A 19,272-nucleotide genomic window follows, 5' to 3' on the forward strand; every position below is an offset into this window, starting at 1 on the left:
ACTTAAAAGAGCTAAGAAAATAATACCTGATAAGAAATCATTTTGATGGCATGAGAAGGTTGCGGTTAGAGTGGCGATCGATTTCTATGCCACCCTCGTCTTCATTATCGTCAAACTGGCGGACCGCGTTGGTGTTGAAGATTCAATACGCTAATTCCGCAATGAAAAGAGGTAGGGATAAGGTTTGGAGAAACCATCCTCTTGAGAGCAATTGAGGACGCCATTGCTTGGAGATTAGAAAATGAAGCCCTAATCTTTTGGTGGGTAATTGTGAATTCAATGGGTGAGCAGAGACGAAGATGGGAGTTCTTTAATATGGGCTATATGAAGGTGATACTGGATTGAGGAGAAAGAAATTTGACGCTATCACCGGGCTATAGACGGCCTTCTCTCACTTTGGTTCAACTTTTCATATCAATATAATGACCAAATATTAATTATGTTCAAGGGCGAGCCGATAGCTAGTTGTCTAACAGTGTATCTCATTGAGTGCTATATAGGAATTGGGAGATTCAACTCTTTGGAGATGCATTATACAAAAGTTCACCTAAAACCAATAAAGCAGCTCTGGGAAGATTTTGACTCTAGACAACGAGCTAGGAAGCTTGCGGGTGAGAAGAATGAATTGGAAAGTCTATCAGTCAATAGTGATTTGCCTACAATATTATTCTCAAGTTGGTTGCCAAGTTTCCATGATGAGTTGCTGCTTTATCTTGAACAAGAGTGGAAGTGGTATTGTTTACATTTTGCTTTTTCCATAATATCTGATTCTTAAGAGTTTGTCCATTCAAAGAGATAAAAACAGTAGTAATTCATTTCTCAATCTCAGAAATCTCAGAAAATCTATAATGTGACGCATGCTGTTATTAGTATTTTCTCTCAAACAAAAGCTGAAATTGTGCTATACTATCATTAAAACAACAGCCTTGACTAGAAGTTGTTGAAGATTAGTGGTGTCAATTAGTCTAGCTCAAAATATGGCAAATGTCATTATTTTGGCTTCTTTTAGTGATACATGGATTAGTTTAGGAAAGGTCTGATCCTGCATAAAAGAACAGATGGCTGCATGGTGCAGGAACCTGATTTTTAAAATCAATTTTTTGACTTATGAAATGAAAAATACTATGTGATTCTAAGAATATATTTGAGTCTTGTTCACTCTCATTCTGCTACTCTCATTCTGCTAGTAGCAGAACGTTTTGTTAAGTGTAGAACTCCTTTCTATCATGCTTGCCAAGCTTCTTAAATATGTTATCTTTGGAATAGATGTAGAATTTGGCACCTATCGTCCTAAAAACAATTTTTGTTGCTTCAATGCCTTCTCTTTTTTAATAATATTCTTCTTGTTGAATGCAATTGCAGTTGTATGGTCGCTTTTCCTAGTGATTATAAAATTCTTGTACCAAAGCTACTGATTGAGACAATGCAAGCTATAGGCCCAAGCTTTGTTTCCGGTATCAATCTTGCCACTGGAGATGTTGTCCCTGAAACAAAAGTACTTGCGAAAGGTTTAATGTCGCATCCTTTTATGATAATCATATTGTTCTGCATTATTTAATGCCGGTAGACCTTGTAATTCTCATTTAATGTTGCTGCTTCATGTCATGACTCCACCTATTGGCCGGACCGGCACTAGGACCTGGGCCAGTCTAAAGCCTCCAAAGCCCGTAGTAAACCTAATTATTCCTCAACCCAACTCTAAGGCCCATTTGGGCCCAATTTCAAGAATTCAACCGGACAGAGTCCGGCTATAAAATGAACCATTTAACGGGGAGTTTTTAACTCGCCCGACCTGTAAACACAATATATAATAAATTAGAGAGCTCAGCTCACCCTCCACATAATTAAAATGTTATAACTTAAATGGGAGCTCAGCTCCCTCATCCATTCCCATCATGCATACAGTTAATAATTTTACAGGTCCAACATAACTTTTATAATACATGCGCAAAATAAAAATAAGTGCTTCTAACACATGCGGAGTCTAAAATTTAACTCAATTGTACAAAATATATTAAATACTATTAATGGACCTGTGAAGAAGAAGAGTAGGTTAGCCATAACAAATAATCCCCCTATAGCCTGGAAAAATAGATGAACAGGAGTGAGCGTTCGACTTAGAGAGTAAAATATCAATTTTAACCACAATCTCTATAGCCATCTAAAGCTAATACACCTTGTGGAGTGAAATGCAACATCGTCATAATTTTCATATCATAACAGCAAAAAGACAATTTGGAGCACTCACACACCCAAAACTATCAAACAATATATATATGGGAGCTAATCTCCTATACAACCCTCTTAATCCAACCTCTGCCAGCGAGTGTCTCTCAAGCCGGACTTTCGCTTAATAAACCAAATGCGGTATCCCAGCGAGTGTCTCTCAAACCGTGTCTACCCCGAAGGACTAGGTCCCACCGAGTGTCTCTCAAGCCGTGTCTACCCATCCTATCCATATCCAATACCATACCACACGCACGCTACGCACACACACTACTCCAAATTACCACAAACAACATCCATGGCACTTCAATAATTATGAATACAATATAAAGCGTACCTAGTATTTAACTATATAGATACATATTTATAAGTGATGTATGGGCATGCTTGAACATATAATAATATCGAAATTACAATTAAAATTAATATTTTACTCACAGACTTAACCGAAGTCACTGTGGCTGCTGAGCGGAAGAAGAAGGTTGTCCCGGCTCACCTGACAATTTTATTATAATTATTTAATACATTTGACTCAATACAAACTAAGAGTGACCAAAGATGTTCTAAGTCGTGCCGAAAATTCGACAGAGTCTCCTCTATACCTAGGACCTACCCAACCTGCAAAAGGGCTCAAAATGTACTTCTATATTCATAAATCACACATCCACAACTCAATCACATCACATAGCCCCTCCTGGGCTCATCCAAACAGTCAACAATCACAATGTGAAAAATTACAGTTTAGTCCTTATAATTAATCCTTTTTGCAAAAACTACCCAAATGAACTCTAAATATTCTAAAACTTTGCCCTGCGGTCCTTAGCATTATTACTAAGCTAACGCAAAAGGAATTATAATTTTCTAAGTTACCATGAATATTTTATAGATTTTTAATTAAATTCAAGCGCTAGATAATTAAGAAAAATTGAGGTTCGAGTTTACTCATGCCGATTCTGACCCCGGAAACGCGCACGGGACATCTGACAATGGTGGGGTAGCCAAAATCTCGACCCAATTCCAAGACTTTTTCGGTAACCTGTCTGCCGGGCCGAAATTTATAGACTCGGGCAACCGTTGAATTTCTGTGAATTGAAGGTACCTACACGAAGCCCACAACACGGGGGGTTAGTATATAATTTTTACGGAATTTTCTAAGCTCATTTAGTACTCAGAAAAATACTACGAAGTTTCGCGGGACCCACCGAAAAACAGTGTCGAAAAATTTTGAAATTGGTATTGTCGCTAAGCTCTCGACGAGTGGAGCACTCCGGTACTCTTGGTTTTCTCGTAGGGTTCACGATTTGCGAGAAATTTAGCCCAAAAATCAAAATGAGCTAAAACTTCCTGGATAAAAATTGGGCAAACCACTCAATGAATTTTGGTGTTCTTGGTGTCTATGGAAAACTCTCGAGGTGTAGAAGAGGTTTGGCACAAGACCTGATCCAATTGGTGGCCGGATCAGTCGGAATCGGCCCAAGAAGACGAATCGGAGAACTGCGCATTAGGGCATCTTCGGGCGTATTTTCTCAGCGCCTCAGGCAACGACCAGCGAGGGGGATAGGCTGGGGTGGCGCACCGACGAGCTGGGAAGGCTAGGGCGGCAGTGGGGCAACGAGAAGAGGAGAGAGGAGAGAGAAAACGAGAGAGAGAGAGAGAGAGAGAGAGAGAGAGAGTGTCGGACTCGAGCGAAGGGAAGAAGAAAAGGAAATGGGCCGGTCTGATCCGGTCTGGTTCGATTCGGCCGGTCCGATTCATGATATAAAATTTTAAATTTTTACTCTGCCTTGAGACCGAAATGAGGCCCAAAAATTCTGAAAAAATTCTAGAAAACTCAGAAAAATTCGTAGAGTCCAAATATATTTTTAGTTTTGCCACGTGGTCTTTAAATTAATTTTTAAAAATCATCAAAGTTTTATATTTTTGAAAAATCAAACCTGATTTCTAAAATCTGAAAAATTTCAAATAGTTTCCTAAAATTTAAAAAAGATAAATATTAATATCTATTCATAAAATAATTAATTTAAAAATTAGGGGTGTTATATTCTTCACCCCTTACAGAAAATTCGTCCTCAAATTTTACACAAGGTAGAATAAAATAGCAGAATTACACATTAAATAGATAAGGGTACTTGCTACGCATGTCCCGCTCTGACTCCCAGGTGCACTCTTCCACTGACTGGCTCCTCCACAAAACCTTAACCATAAGGATCTGTTTTGATCTTAGCTGCTTCACTTGGTAGTCCACTATGGCTACAGGTTGCTCCTGAAACGTCAAGTCTTCCTTTAGCTCTACTATATCTGGTTGTAACACATGAGAAGGATCAGGTATGTGTTTCCTGAGCATGGAGATGTGAAATACAAGATGAACATGAGAAGGTTGGGTGGTAACTCCAACCAATAGGCAACTGCTCCAACTCTATCAGTAACCTCAAAAGGTCCAATATATCGAGGTGCCAACTTGCCCTTATTTCCAAATCTCATGACTCCCTTCATCGGAAAAACCTTCAGGAATACGTAATCGCTTACTGCAAACTCCACATCCCTCCATCTGGGATCTGCATTGTAACACCCCTATTTGCATAACCTGGTATATTTCACTGTTACGGTGACCAGTGTCGGTCCGGACAATTAAGGGGATTAAAACCATACTTAAGACAACTAGATAAACCATAAACACAAATAATTAGTAATTGCCAATTAGTTAAGTATGAATAAGAAAAACAGAACATAAGAAGTTAAACAAGCCGAGAGTCACAGCGATGGGTGACCTTCTCGGGAATGACTGCGAAGTCGTTTTAAACTCAAATTCGAACCGTAAAATGTGACGCCGCGGTCCTTAGGACCCTTATAAAAACAGTGAAAAAGAGAAAATCACGAAAAAGAACTGTTAAGCCAGTCAAATAATTAGGTCAGGGAGCCAGAAGAAATATAGAATTAATTGCAAACCGGGATGATCCGGCGAGGGGCAATTTGGTCAATTGACCCTGAGAGCTGACTCCTAACCTAACTATCAAATAAAATCGGAGAAAAGAAAATTTCGGAATTGAGAATTAAATTAAAAAAAGTAATAGAAAAATAAATAGAAAAAAAAAAAGAGAAAATGGAAAAGTCAAAAGGTGATGACATCATGCATGAAGTCATGCATGATGCCATAAAGAATAAAATTAATTTATTTACTTATTTAGATTTTTGGGTCTTCTATAAGGATAAAACAAAACAAAAGAAAAGAAAAATAAAAATCAAAGTCTTCTTCCACCAAACTTACCGCCCTCACACACTCTCTCTCTCCCTCACCATTTCAAACTCCATTAAAGCTTGTCTTCAAGCTTTGAAACCCTCACTAAACCTCAACTTCTCCCATACTTGCTTCACAAAAACTTGTTCTAGTCACTTGGGAAGGAGCTTGACAACAAAAAGAAAAAGAAAGGAAGAAGTTTTGAAGAAAAAGAAATTCTACATAAAAGGTTAGTAATCAAATTTGATCATTTGAGTTTGATTCTTACATTTCTAACTTATTGAGCTTGTAAATAAACTTAAAATGGAAAGAAAATTTGTTGAGGGATTATATAGAATTTTGGACAGCTAGGGTTTGGTTTGACAAAATATAAATTTGTTTGAGCTAAACATGTTAGGAAGCTTAATTGAGTTAAGGGAGCATGTTTATAAGTGTTTAATTAGCTAAATGTAACAAATGACATGAATTAGGGTTTTGAACATTAGGATTTAGAGACCAAAAATGTGAAGAAGTGTTAAATGATGTCTTTGACATAGTTTAAGGAAAGAAATGGCCATTTGTGACCTAATTAAGTGTGTTAGAAGTGTTTGAATCAAAGCCAAATTCAGATTGGGTATGCACCATGACCAAAAGTCAACTTTAAGGGACCAAAAATGAAATTTTACAAGTCCAATGGATATGGGACCAATTGGGGATGAAAATAGGCACTAAATGACACAATTTTCATTCAGGAAGCATGCCCAAAAAGTGACTAAAACCTAGTGAACAAATTGACTAAAATTGAAAAATTGCAGGCTACTCTACACAAACTGACCAAATGAACAATGTTTGTTCATTTGGTCATAACTCGAGCTAGGCAGGTCAAATGACCTGAAATTTTACCAGTGGTTAGATGAGATATAGACCTAAGACTTTCATGAAGAAATAAACCCAAATTATGCCATTAACCAAATCAAATTACTGAGCAAATTTGAGCTACTGAATCTGCAGAATTGCAGATTTATCATATGAACAGTAAAGTTTCAATGGCTATAACTCTCTCTAGAAAACTCCGATTTAGGTGATTCTTAAACCGATGGAAACCTAAGATATAGTAGAACATTTCATATGAAGAAAATTAGATCAAATTATAGACTTAACTTAATCAAATTACTGAACGAAGTTGGAGCAATAAATCTACAGAACCAAATTCTACAGCATGAACAGTAATTGTATTTTGGCTATAACTTGAGCTACAAAACTCCAATTGGAGTGATTCAAAAAGGAGAATAAACTTAAGACAATAGGGAACATTTTTTATGAAGAAAGTTTTGCCAAATTTCAACAGTAAAAGACCAATGAAATAGTGCAACTTAGGACTCCAAAACTAAAAATTGGCAATTTTGCCTAAAAGACCTAAGTTTTGAGAAAATGACTAAAACCAACAAATTTAGTGACCAAAATGTGGTATGTGAGTGAATTTGGAGTTCCCATACCTATTAAGCCTTAGAAAGTCAACAATTTGAATTGAATAGTATAGTGAATAGTAACCCCAAACACAAAAATTTCAATAACGTCGAGTTTAGCACATTAGAGTTAGGTAAAAGTGAAGCTAAATTTATTTTGGGTTTATGTTAAGTTCTAGTACTGAAACATTGTAAAATTATGTGTTTCAGTTGGAAAAAATACTGAGAAAGAACCCGAGGAACCGAGTCGAGGCCAAGAGGCAACTCGCTTGAGGTTTGTGCACAACGTGTAATTTTTATAAATTATTTGCTGCATATTGTTTTGAATGATTTGAAAATGTGAATTGAGACATTATTTATGATGCTTTGATCAAAATTGTTGAAAGTTAGTTGTGTATATTTGAAATGACAATGTTTAGCAAAGTGTTAAGATAAGTTTTGAAACCACAGTGTCATGACCATATATTTGAACACTTCACTAGCACCACTAGTGGGGGTAATTAGTTTCGAATTTTGATTCATTCTCTGGAGAAGTGTTGAGGTGTGCCAGTAGAAGAGGATGTGAATGGATATCCATATATTTGAGCTAGTTAGCCTTGTGATGTGATTTCTCTTTAGCCTCTGGCTATTGAGATTCTATTTGTTTCAAATGGCGTGATCTAACTGTGGGTTTTATGAAATGTGATTTGATGCTTCAAAATGAAATTATTTGGGATTAAAATCTCATAATGCATGATTTATATTTAATTCTTATGTTCAGTCAAAGTTTCGAATAAATGTGATTTAAGTTCTGCATAAAGATTATTTTAGTATGTTGTGCACCACTGAGTCCTAGTACTCAGCGATAGCTTTTATTGCTGTCGCAGATATAGAGACTAGAGGAGCAGCAGACTGAACTGCTGAGGATTGAGGATTTATCAGCTTGAAGTTATAGGGTATAATTTGTACCCTACCTATAAATATTTATTTTGATGTATGTATTGCACATAAATGTATGGACATGTAAATCGGTCTTGAGCAGTTTGTACAAAATTTGTATGAAGTTTGTAATAAAGTTTAGTTTGTGTTTCTTTTGATGTAAATTTGTAAAGATGTATATAAATTATTTTGTCGTTAATGAAATATGAGTTGAACTATTTTATTTAATTTGAATGAAATGTATTGCTAGTATTTTGAGGATTATTGAATTTTGAACTTGAGAAATTGATTGAATGATTGAGAAATTGAAGTAGTTGTTGAGAAAACATTTTTAGAAGTGCTTTTTACAGGTATTTGAAGAACTGGTTTCTCAAAATACAGACAGAACTCTGTCAAAATTTTTATAAAATTTGCGGAAAAATAAAATAGACCAAAAATATTAACTAGATTTACTTTTAATCATATATTTTAAATACATATTAGAAAATGCTCACCACTTATTAAAAGTAAGAAAATTATTTTAAAATCCCTTGTAGGGTACTTAATGATTTATCGGTAGTTGAAGTTCAGTAGTTCATTAGGTATTATACGGGATCATGTTATGCCTTACAGAGGGGTAAGGAGTGACATGCATAACTTTTCTACCTACTGAAAGCTATTTTCAATTGTTCTCTGAGTAAAGGAACCATCTCTGAAGTGTACTGCACTAGGTCTATATCATGCACCTTCGCTTCTCCCATTTCCGTCCAACATAGAGGAGATCTACACTTTCTGCTATATAGTACCTCATAGGGTGCCATCCCTATGCTAGAATGATAACTGTTGTTGTAGGCAAACTCCACCAAGGGTAACTGATCATCTCATTGACCTCCAAAATTCAAAACACACATGCGAAGCATGTTTTTCAGTGTTTGGATTGTCCTTTCGGACTGCCCGTATGTCTGAGGGTGGAAAGCAGTACTAAAGTTCAATTGTGTGCCAAGTGCCTCCTGCAACTTCCTCTAAAACCGAGAAGTAAACTGGGGCTCTCTGTCAGATATTATGAAAGCAGGAACTCCATGCAATCTGACTATTTCTCGAATATAGAGATGGGCATACTGTGCAACAGAATATGTGGTCTTCACAGGTAAGAAATGAGCTGATTTAGTTAGACGATCTATAATTACCCATATCGAATCATATCCCCGCGTGGTACGAGACAACCTAGTCACAAAATCCATAGTAATTATTTTCCACTTTCATTTTGGGATAGGGAGCTCTTGCAGCTTCCCTGACGGCCTCTGGTGTTCAAACTTCACCTTCTGACAAGTCAAGCACTTGGACACAAAGTCTGCTATGTCTCTCTTCATGCCATTCCACTAGTAGCTATCTTTCACATTATGGTACATCTTGGTGGAGCCAAGGTGGACATTGTACAGTGTATAGCATGCCTCTCGCATAATTTCATTTCTGAGATTGTCCACATCAGGCACACATATCCTGGAACCTTGCATAAGGGCGCCATCATTGCCAAATCCAAACTCACCACCTTCACCCTGCTGTACTCTTTCTATGATCTTCATCAATTGCTGGTCTCTGTGCTGGGAAACTCTAACTCTATCTTGCAGGTCTGGTCTCACTGAAAAATGGGCCAACAATACCCCCTCATCAGAAAGATCTAAAATCAGACCTTGATCCATCAACTCATGTACGTCCTGAATCAACGGTCTCTTCTCTATTGATATGTGTGTCAAGCTGCCAAAAGATTTTCTGCTCAAAGCATCTGCTACTACATTGGCCTTCCCAGGGTGGTACTGGATGGTACAATCATAGTCCTTCAGAAGCTCCATCCATCTCCTCTGTCTCAAATTTAAATCCCTCTGTTAGAAAATGTACTTCAAACTCTTGTGATCGGTGTATATCTCGCACGCTTCACCATACAGGTAGTGTCTTTAGATCTTTAGTGCAAAGACTACAGCCACCATTTCCAAATCATGGGTGGGGTAATTCTGCTCATGCCTCTTTAGCTGCCTTGAAGCATAAGCCACTACTTTTCCATTCCGCATCAAAACACACCCTATGCCAACTCTGGAGGCATCACAGTACACGATATATCCTTCACCACGCATCGATAATGTCAACACAGGGGCAGTGGTTAGACACTCATTAAGCTTCTGGAAACTCTCCTCACAATCATCTGTCCAAATAAATGGAACATTCTTCTGAGTAACTTAGTTAGGGGAGCTGCTATCCTAGAACAATCCTGCACAAAACGCCTATAGTAGCCAGCTAGGCCCAGAAAACTTTGCACCTCAATGACTATTGTAGGCCAAAGCCAATCAGTTACAGCCTCAATTTTCTTGGGATCCACTTGAATTCCTTCACTAGAAATCACGTATCCCAAGAATGAGATTCTTTCTAGTTAAAATTCACATTTTGAAAATTTGGCATATAGCTGGTGCTCCCTCAAAGTCTGCAACACCATCCTCAAATGCCACACATGTTTTTCCTCGGTCCGAGAGTATACCAAAATGTCATCTATGAATACGATGACAAAACGATCCAGGAATGGCCTGAATACCCTGTTCATCAAGTCCATGAAGGCCGCTGGTGCATTAGTGAGTCTAAAAGATATTACCAAAAACTCATAATGACCATATCTTGTCCTGAATGTTGTCTTGGATACATCCTCATTCCTGATTCTCAACTGATGGTAGTCTAATCGTAAGTCTATTTTGGAAAAGAATCTAGCCCCTTGGAGCTGCTTAAACAGATCATCGATCCAACAGTCACCTTGTTTAGCTGTCTATAGTCAATACACAACCTCAAAGACCCATCTTTCTTTCTCACAAATAGAACAAGAGCACCCCAGGGTGAAGTGCTCGAACGTATGAAAGTCTTGTCCAAAAGCTCCTGTAATTGCTCCTTTAACTCTTTTAATTCTGCTGGTGCCATCCTGTAAGGCGGCATTGATATGGGGTTTGTACCTGGTACAACATCAATGCAGAACTCTATTTCCCTTCCTGGTGGCAACCATGGAAGCTCCTCAGGGAAGACATCCATGAATTCTCTGACAACAGAAATATTTTCCATGTTGACACCTTCTACAGATGTATTTCTCACCAATGCCAAATACCCTTGACATCCACTCCTTAACATTTTTCTAGCACTAATTGCTGACACCAAATTATATGGAGCCACACTCCTGTCACCATCAAAGCTAAACTCTTCCACACCAAGTATGTGGAAATACACCTTTTTGTTCCTGCAGTCTAAAGTGCCATAATAAGTTGCCAACCAATCCATTCCCAAAATTACATCAAAATCCATTACTGGTAGAGGAACCAAGTCTGCTGGGAGGATCATTCCATCCACTACTACTGGGTTACCCGAAAAAACCATATCCACATCTAGGTTGTCACTAAGCAGGGTAGCTACAGACAAAGAGCATTCTAAAGTTGCAGAGTTCCTACCCAATCTCATGGCAAAAACAGGGGAGACAAATGAGTGCGTAGCACCCGGATCTATTAAAACACGAGCCTCATAGGAGCAGACTAGAAGAATACCTGCCACAACTGCATTAGAAGCCTAAGCATCCTGGTGGGTCAAGGTGAAAACCCGAGCTTGACCCCTACCCTGCGTTGCAGAACCCTGATATTGACTTCTACCTCATGACCTACCTCCAAATCCACGTCCTCCTTGTCCTCGGCCCTGTTGGCCACTGAACTGACTGCCTGCCATGCTGGAAGCATCATGATACAACTGACGAGGAACATTTGCAACAGAACCCTATGACCCCATCTGTGGCTCGCTGAACACTAGACATTCTCTAGCAAAGTGACCCTGCTGGCCACACCGGAAACATACTCTTGAACCCATCATACAAGGTCCTGAATGTCCTCTTCTACACTGTGTGCAAGGTGCAAAGGAGGATCCTGAACTAGACCCAGAACTGCTATAACCTGAACTGTGACCACTGCTGAATCCGTACCCTGGTATGAATCCTTGAGATTTGTGTTTAAAACCACCCTTCTTGTTGCTTCTACCTCTTCCTCTATAATGACTTTGGCCACCACTATCCGTGGTACTCGTGTAGGGAACACCTGAAGAACCTTCTGCTCTATTTTTCTTTGCTCTTCCACTGTCATCTCCTGTATAGCTAATCTCAATCTGTCGGGCTCGATTAACTACCATATCAAAAGACTGATCAGACATCATGGTTAGGTTTGCATACCTCCTGTCTAGCCCCTTTAGGAACCTTTTTACCTTCATACTTTCTGTAGCCACTGCTGTAAGGGCATACCTGCTCAGTTCTAGAAATTCTATAGCATATTCATCTACAGATCTGCCATTTTGCCTTAAGGCCTCAAAGTCCCATTGCTTTTGATCTCTGAAGCTTTTTGGCACAAACCTGTTGATAAACAGTTCCACAAACTGAGTCCAAGATAAACCTTTAATCCAAGGTAATATGTAGTCATTCATCCATTGCCTAGGCACAGGCCCCATGACATGCTACACACACTCTATAAGCCTCCTATCAGTCAAGTGTAACTCCATTCCTGCCTGTTTGCAGGAATCCAAAAACCGATAGGCATCATCTTAAACATCATAAGTACCAGGCATTAACTTCTTGAAATTAATTATTTGTTTGTAAGGTTCCCCTCTTGGTGCGGTAGACTGCTACTGTTGGGGAGGGTGTACCATATACTGTGCCATAATATCGATGGTTCTTTTTAATTCGGCTAAGGTAGCTGCCATTGGGTCCATGGGACCCTGAGCCATAAAAGACTATTCCTGAACTGGTGACAGCTGCTCTTCTACTTGAGCAGCTCTAGGCCTCCTACCCCGCCTCCTCAGGGTGGGCGCCTCATCCTATGCCGACACCTCGTCAGGCACATCCGGTTCTGGTTTAGTGGCAACTCTTCTGCTTCTACGCATTTTTCTGAAATTCAGCAGCATTATCCCACAAAATTTCAAAATGGCATGTTACACAGCTCTACAGACTTATATTTACACACTATTATATAAAGCAGAAACTAGAAGCAAAGATGACAATGCAAGACGACTGTGGACCCTATTCTCCACATGTGACTCCTGTTAGACTCTTCCCAATGCTTTAGACATGTATTCCCTATGAATCTGGAGCCTAAGCTCTGATACCATATTTGTCACAACCCAACCTATGGCCCGGACAGGCGCTAGGACCTGGGCCAGCCTAAAGCCACCAAGGCCCGTGATAAGCCTAACTATTACTCAACCCAACTCTAAGGCCCATTTGGGCCCAATTTCAAGAATTCAACGGGGAGTTTTTGACTCGCCTTACCTGTAAACACAATATATAATAAATTGGGAAGCTTAGCTCACTCTCCACATAATCAAAATGTCATAACTAAAATGGGAGCTCAGCTCTCTCATCCAATCTCATCATGCATATAGTTAATAATTTTACAGATCCAACATAACTTTTATAATACAGGCCCAAAATAAAAATAAGTGCTTCTAACACATGCGAAGTCTAAAATTTAACTCAATTATACAAAATACATTAAATACTATTAATGAACCTGCGAAGAAGAAGAGCAGGTTAGCCACAACAAATAATCCCCCTGTAGCCTAGAAAAATAGATGAACAGGAGTGAGCGTTCGACTTAAAGAATAAAATATCAATTTTAACCATAATCTCTATAGCTATCTAAAGCTAATGCATCCTGTGGAGTGAAATGCAACATCGTCATAATTTTCATATCATAATAGCAAAAAGACATTTTAGAGCACTCACACACCCAACACTGTCAAACAATACATATATGGGAGCTGATCCCCTATACAGCCCTCTTAATCCAACCTCTGCCAGCGAGTGTCTCTCAAGCCGAACTTTCACTTAATAAATCAAATGCGGGGTCCCAGCGAGTGTCTCTCAAGCCGTGTCTACCTTGAAGGACCGGGTCCCAGCGAGTGTCTCTCAAGCCATGTTTACCCATCCTGTCCATATCCAATACCATACTACACGCACGCCACGCACATACACTGCTCCAAATTACCACAAACAACATCCATGGCACTTCAACAATTATGAATGCAATATAAAATGTGCCTAGTGTTTAATTACATAGATACATATTTATAAGTGATGCATGGGCATGCTTGAACATATAATAATATCGAAATTACAATTAAAATTAATATTTTACTTACAGACTTAACCGAAGTCACTGTGGCGGCTGAGCGGAGGAGGAAGGCTGTCCCGGCTTACCTGACAATTTTATTACAATTATTTAATACATTTGACTCAATACAAACTAAGAAAAGACCAAAGATGTTCTAAGTTGTGCCGAAAATCTGGCAGAGTCTCTCCTATACCTAGGACTTACCCAACCTGCAAAAGGGCTCAAAATGCACTTCTATATCCATAAATCACACATCCACAACTCAATCACATCACATAGCCCCTCCTGAGACCATCCAAACAGTCAACAATCACAATGTGAAAAATTACAGTTTAGTCCTTATAATTAACCCTTTTTTCAAAACTACCCAAATGAACTCTAAAAATTCTAAAACTTTGCCCCGCGGTCCTTAGCATTATTACTAAGCTAATGCAAAAGGAATTATAATTTTCTAAGCTACCATGAATATTTTATAGATTTTTAATCAAATTCAAGCGCTAGATAATTAAGAAAAAGTAAGGTTCGGGTTTACCTATGCCGATTTCGACCCCGGGAAAGCGCTCGAGATGTTTGACAACGGTGGGGTAGCCAAAATCTCGACCCAATTCCAAGACTTTTTCGGTAGCCTGTCTGTCTGGCCCGAAATTTACAGACCTAGGCAACCATTGAATTTTCGTGAATTGAAGGTACCTACACGAAGCCCACAACACGGGGGTTAGTATATAATTTTTACGAAATTTTCTAAGCTCATTTAGTGCTCGGAAAAATACTACGAAGTTTCGCGGGACCCACCGAAAAACGGTGTCGAAAAATTTTGAAATTGGTATTGCCGCGAAGCTCTCGACGAGTGGAGCACTCCGGTACTCTCGGTTTTCTCGTGGGGTTCACGGTTTGCGAGAAATTTAGCCCAAAAGTCGAAATGGGCTAAAACTTTTCGGACAAAAATTGAGCAAACCGCTTGATGAATTTTGGTGTTCTTAGTGTCTATAGAAAGCTCTCGAGGTGTAGAAGAAGTTTGGCACAAGACCCTATCCAATTGGTGGCCGGATTGGCCGAAATCAGCTCGAGAAACTGAATCGGCGCCCTGCTCGTTGGGGAGTCTTCGGGAGTGTTTTCCCAGCGCTTCAGGTGACGGCCAACGAGGGGGACAGGCTGGGGTGGCGCACCAGCGAGCTGAGAAGGCTGGGGCGGCGGTGGGGCAGCGAGAGAAGGAGAGAGGAAAGAGAAAACGAGAGAGAGAGAGAAAGAGAGTGTCGGGCGCGCACAGAGGGAAGAAGAAAAGGAAATAGGCCAGTCCGATTCGAATGGTCCGATCCTGTCCGGTTAGATTCGGTCGGTCCGATTCAGGATACAAAATTTTGAATTTTTACTCTGCCTTGGGACCGAAAACGAGCCCAAAAATTTCGAAAAAATTCTAGAAAACTCAGAAAAATTCGTACAGTCCAAATATAATTTTAGTTTTGCCACGTGGTCTTTAAATTAATTTTTAAAAATCATCAAAGTTTTATATTTTTGAAAAATCGGATTTCAAATTAATTTCCTAAAATTTAAATAAAATAAAATATTAATATCTATTCATAAAATAATTAATTTAAAAATTAGGGGTGTTACACTTCATGATTTGTAAAGCTGATTTAGGCAAAATTGTCCATTCCATTTATCTGCTTTCCATGAAATTTTTTTGCGCATTCATATGACTGGTTAATTTTGTTTCTAATGGCTGTCAATGCTGCCACAACAGAGTGAAAAAGTATCTGTTAGTGGGGGTGGGTCATGAGTTATTTTTAATTTTTGTTGTAATTCTAGTGTCATTGAGCACATAACATTTGCTGTAATTTTTGTACTTTCACTTTTACATTTGCATGATTGCAATTTCATGTTATCTCTTTTCCTTTAACATTCTAGATAATTTGAGGATATGACAGTTGTTTCATCTATTGAATCTTGATGATTTTATCCTTGTGCTTCTTTCTCTTAGGCATATTAGATATTTTATCTGGAGATATGCCAAAGGGTATCAAGATTCAGACTAAGCATCTTGAGGCCCTTATTGAATTGCATAACATGACAGGGAGCTTTGCAAGGAATAGTCAGCACCTATTTTCAGAATCTGATCTTCGAGTTTTATTGGATACAATGAAGGCAGTTTACCTTCCTTATGAATCATTTAAACAGAGGTGACCAACTGTAAACGAAAATTAGATCTTCCTTTTGATTAATTGATTCCTCAGAGAGTGCATGTCATTAAAACTTTTGTTCAGTAGTCAATATGAGTTTAATTTGGGGTTAAGACTCAGTCAAATATCTGTTTAATTTGAAGAAGAATTAGTGATGCACCTTCTTTAGTGATGGCCGACAATTTTCTTTGTTTGCATAGTTTACAGGCTTGGTGTGACATCAAATATGGGAAACAGAAATGTGAATGTGGTTGGTCTGTCTCATTCCACCAAGAAATTGGTAAATGCTCAATTATGCACCTGCTTTTGCTTGCATAAACTATTATCTAGTTCTCATTGGTCAGTAAAGCCCCATATTTCTTTTTGTATGTTAAATTTGAAAAAATTATTGATCAAATTATGATTTAATTTATTTTAATTAGAGTTTATATAAATAATTAAATTGCTTTACACGTCAAAATGATTAGCTAAGTCAATGTTGTAATCTAACCACTTATATTTATCCTTTTATCTTTATAATATTCGGATGTGAGATTTAGAATCCCAACACTGTAAAATTGTAATAATCTGTCTTAGCCTCTAATTCTTAAAATTTAGCTTAATAACGAAGAATGCAGCCATGTCACGTACTTTCCATCACCCATATAATTTCTCATCTACCTATTTTTTCTCTTTCTTGATCAATAAACCAAGAAGTCATACTGGTTTTCCACTAGCTGACAAAGGGATTAAATGTTTTGTAGGTATGGCCGGATGGAACGGGCCATCCTGTCTTCTGAGATTGCTGAGGTTGACCTAAGGGGAGCTGTCACTCATGGTGTGGGAGCCCAAGGAATTGAACTAAGTGAAACAGTTCGGAGAATGGAAGAATCTATTCCCCAAGTTACTGTACTTCTTGAAGCAGCTGTGGAGAGGTGCATTAACATTACTGGTGGCTCTGAGGCAGATGAACTAATTCTTGCCCTCGACGACATCATGTTACAGTACATTTCTTTCCTGCAAGAAACCCTTAAATCACTAAGAGCTGTCTGTGGGGTGGATAATGTCAGTGATCCAAGGAAGGACATGATCTTGGAGAAAAAGGAAGGCAGCCAAAACATACGCAAAGTAGACTTAATGTCAAATGAAGAGGAATGGTCTATTGTCCAGGGGGCTTTGCAGATATTAACAGTTGCAGATTGTCTAACAAGCAGATATTAACAGTTGCAGATTGTCTTTGAAGCTTCCTTAAGAGCCACTCTGGCTAGACTGAGCACAAGTTTGTCTCTTTCACTGTTTGGATCCAGTTTGGACCAAAACCAGTCACAAATTGCTGCTCATGATGGAAATAAGGAGCCATACTTGGGTGGAAGGGCTGCTTTGGATGTGGCAGCTGTCAGGCTTGTTGATGCTCCTGAGAAGGCTCGGAAACTATTTAACCTTTTAGAACAGGCACATGACTTTAGTATCCCTGTATTCCTCTCTCTTTCTCTCTCTCTCTCTCTCTCTCTCTCGGGAAAGTTCAGGGGGGGCTGTGGTTGTGGCCTTTAAAGTGTGACTGCCTTGCAGTGATTTTCTGTTTCTCCTTTGAATTTAAATTTGCGAGTCCGTGATGCTTTTTCTTTGGCTTCAAAGACCCTTTATTTTTTCTATGCTGTTTCAATGATGCTCAGATAAATGATATTTTTATGTTGTCTTGCAGTCCAAAGATCCTCGGTTTCATGCACCTCCACTAGCATCACAGAGAGTTGCCGCATTTTCTGACACTGTGAATGAACTTGTATACGATGCGCTCATATCTAAAGTACGGCAACGCCTCAGTGGTGTGTCTCGTTTGCCAATTTGGTCCTCAATAGAGGAACAGAGTGCATTCCCTCTTCCAACCTTTAGTGCGTACCCACAATCCTATGTAACAAGTGTGGGTGAATATCTTTTTACTTTGCCCCAGCAGTTGGAGCCTCTTGCGGAGGGCATATCTAACAGTGATGTTAACAATGATGAAGCCCAATTTTTCGCAACTGAATGGATGTTCAAGGTAACCAACCTACGCACACTGGAGCATTATTTTTATTTTTCTTTTTTAGTGGTTGGCTTGCGAATGACTAGCAGGGATCCAACGTCACATTGATCCTGACTAGAGAATGTATGTACAGTAAAGTCTAGAAGATCAGGCTGCTTAGTGAAAGACTAACAAAGTCTATAATTTTCTGAGTTTTGTAATACAGAGATAATGAGAAAAATGGCTAAAATATGTAGTAGGGTTGGCTTTCCTTAAGAGCAGGAAAAAGCTTGCAAAATGTGCATGAATTAAGTAGGAAAAAACGTTATTAATGTAGGCTGGTAATCTTTCAGATATCATATCAGCAGACAGCCTCTCTAAAATTTTTTATGATAATATAATTTTGATATAAATGCCTTTTATAATTTTGATATAAATGCCTTTTGGTTCATAAACATGTGCCCAGCGTCAGATTATAAACCTTTACATTGTTGATAGAACCCCTTTAAAGCTATGGATTCATGTCACTTGAAAAACATCATGACGATTAAGTATCTTAATTTCTATTATTGAAAATGAGTAAAAACAGCCTATTTGACTTGGGAAATTGTTTCTTTGTGTTTTAGGTTGCAGAGGGTGCTACTGCTGTTTACATGGAGCAGTTGCGGGGTATTCAGCACATAACTGATCGTGGAGCACAGCAGCTGTCTGTTGATATCGAGTACTTGAGTAATGTACTTTCTGCTCTATCAATGCCGATTCCTCCTATCCTTGCAACATTCCACACATGCCTCTCAACCCCGAGAAAGCAGCTGAAACATCTTGTGAAATCGGATGCAGGGAACCAGCTTGATCTTCCCACAGCAAATCTCGTGTGTAAAATTCCGCGTATTAGTTTAGATTAGAATTACACAAGAACGTTACTTATAAAAAAAATGTGCTCTTTTTGTTTTTTTTTTTTTTTATATTAAAAGTATAGTTTACTTTAATAGTCCTGCACTTTCTTTCTTATTTATGCATTTTATCTCTAAACCTTAAAATGGACTAAGTTCACAATAACAATCTGCTAAGAAATTCAGTAATTAATGCTTAGCAAAATCGTAGGGAAAGTGTGATGGTATTGTGCTTGTTGGCTCCAGGTTTGCTT

General features: G+C 38.6%; 1 protein-coding gene across 1 annotated transcript; it reads left to right on the plus strand.

Annotated features, from left to right (window-relative positions):
• The first annotated feature begins 526 nt into the window (after positions 1-526).
• LOC110658329 (conserved oligomeric Golgi complex subunit 7) lies at positions 527-19,116 on the plus strand. The gene is made up of 7 exons (XM_058139927.1): positions 527-732; positions 1,363-1,508; positions 15,949-16,147; positions 16,891-17,254; positions 17,357-17,599; positions 17,829-18,161; positions 18,752-19,116. The coding sequence occupies exons 1-7, from the start codon at positions 527-529 to the stop codon at positions 19,028-19,030; spliced, it is 1,770 nt and encodes a 589-aa protein (XP_057995910.1). The 3' UTR covers positions 19,031-19,116.
• The last annotated feature ends 156 nt before the right edge of the window (positions 19,117-19,272 follow it).

The sequence above is a fragment of the Hevea brasiliensis genome, chromosome 17 (genome assembly GCF_030052815.1).
Source record: "Hevea brasiliensis isolate MT/VB/25A 57/8 chromosome 17, ASM3005281v1, whole genome shotgun sequence".
Taxonomy (NCBI): Eukaryota; Viridiplantae; Streptophyta; class Magnoliopsida; order Malpighiales; family Euphorbiaceae; genus Hevea; species Hevea brasiliensis.

Coding starts and splice junctions, on each gene's coding strand:
- LOC110658329 (XM_058139927.1), top strand. CDS start 527: ATGCATTATACAAAAGTTCACCTAAAACCAATAAAGCAGCTCTGGGAA. Junction 17,255..17,356: donor GCAGCCAAAACATACGCAAA/GTAGACTTAATG, acceptor TAACAGTTGCAG/ATTGTCTTTGAAGCTTCCTT. Junction 17,600..17,828: donor CACATGACTTTAGTATCCCT/GTATTCCTCTCT, acceptor GTTGTCTTGCAG/TCCAAAGATCCTCGGTTTCA.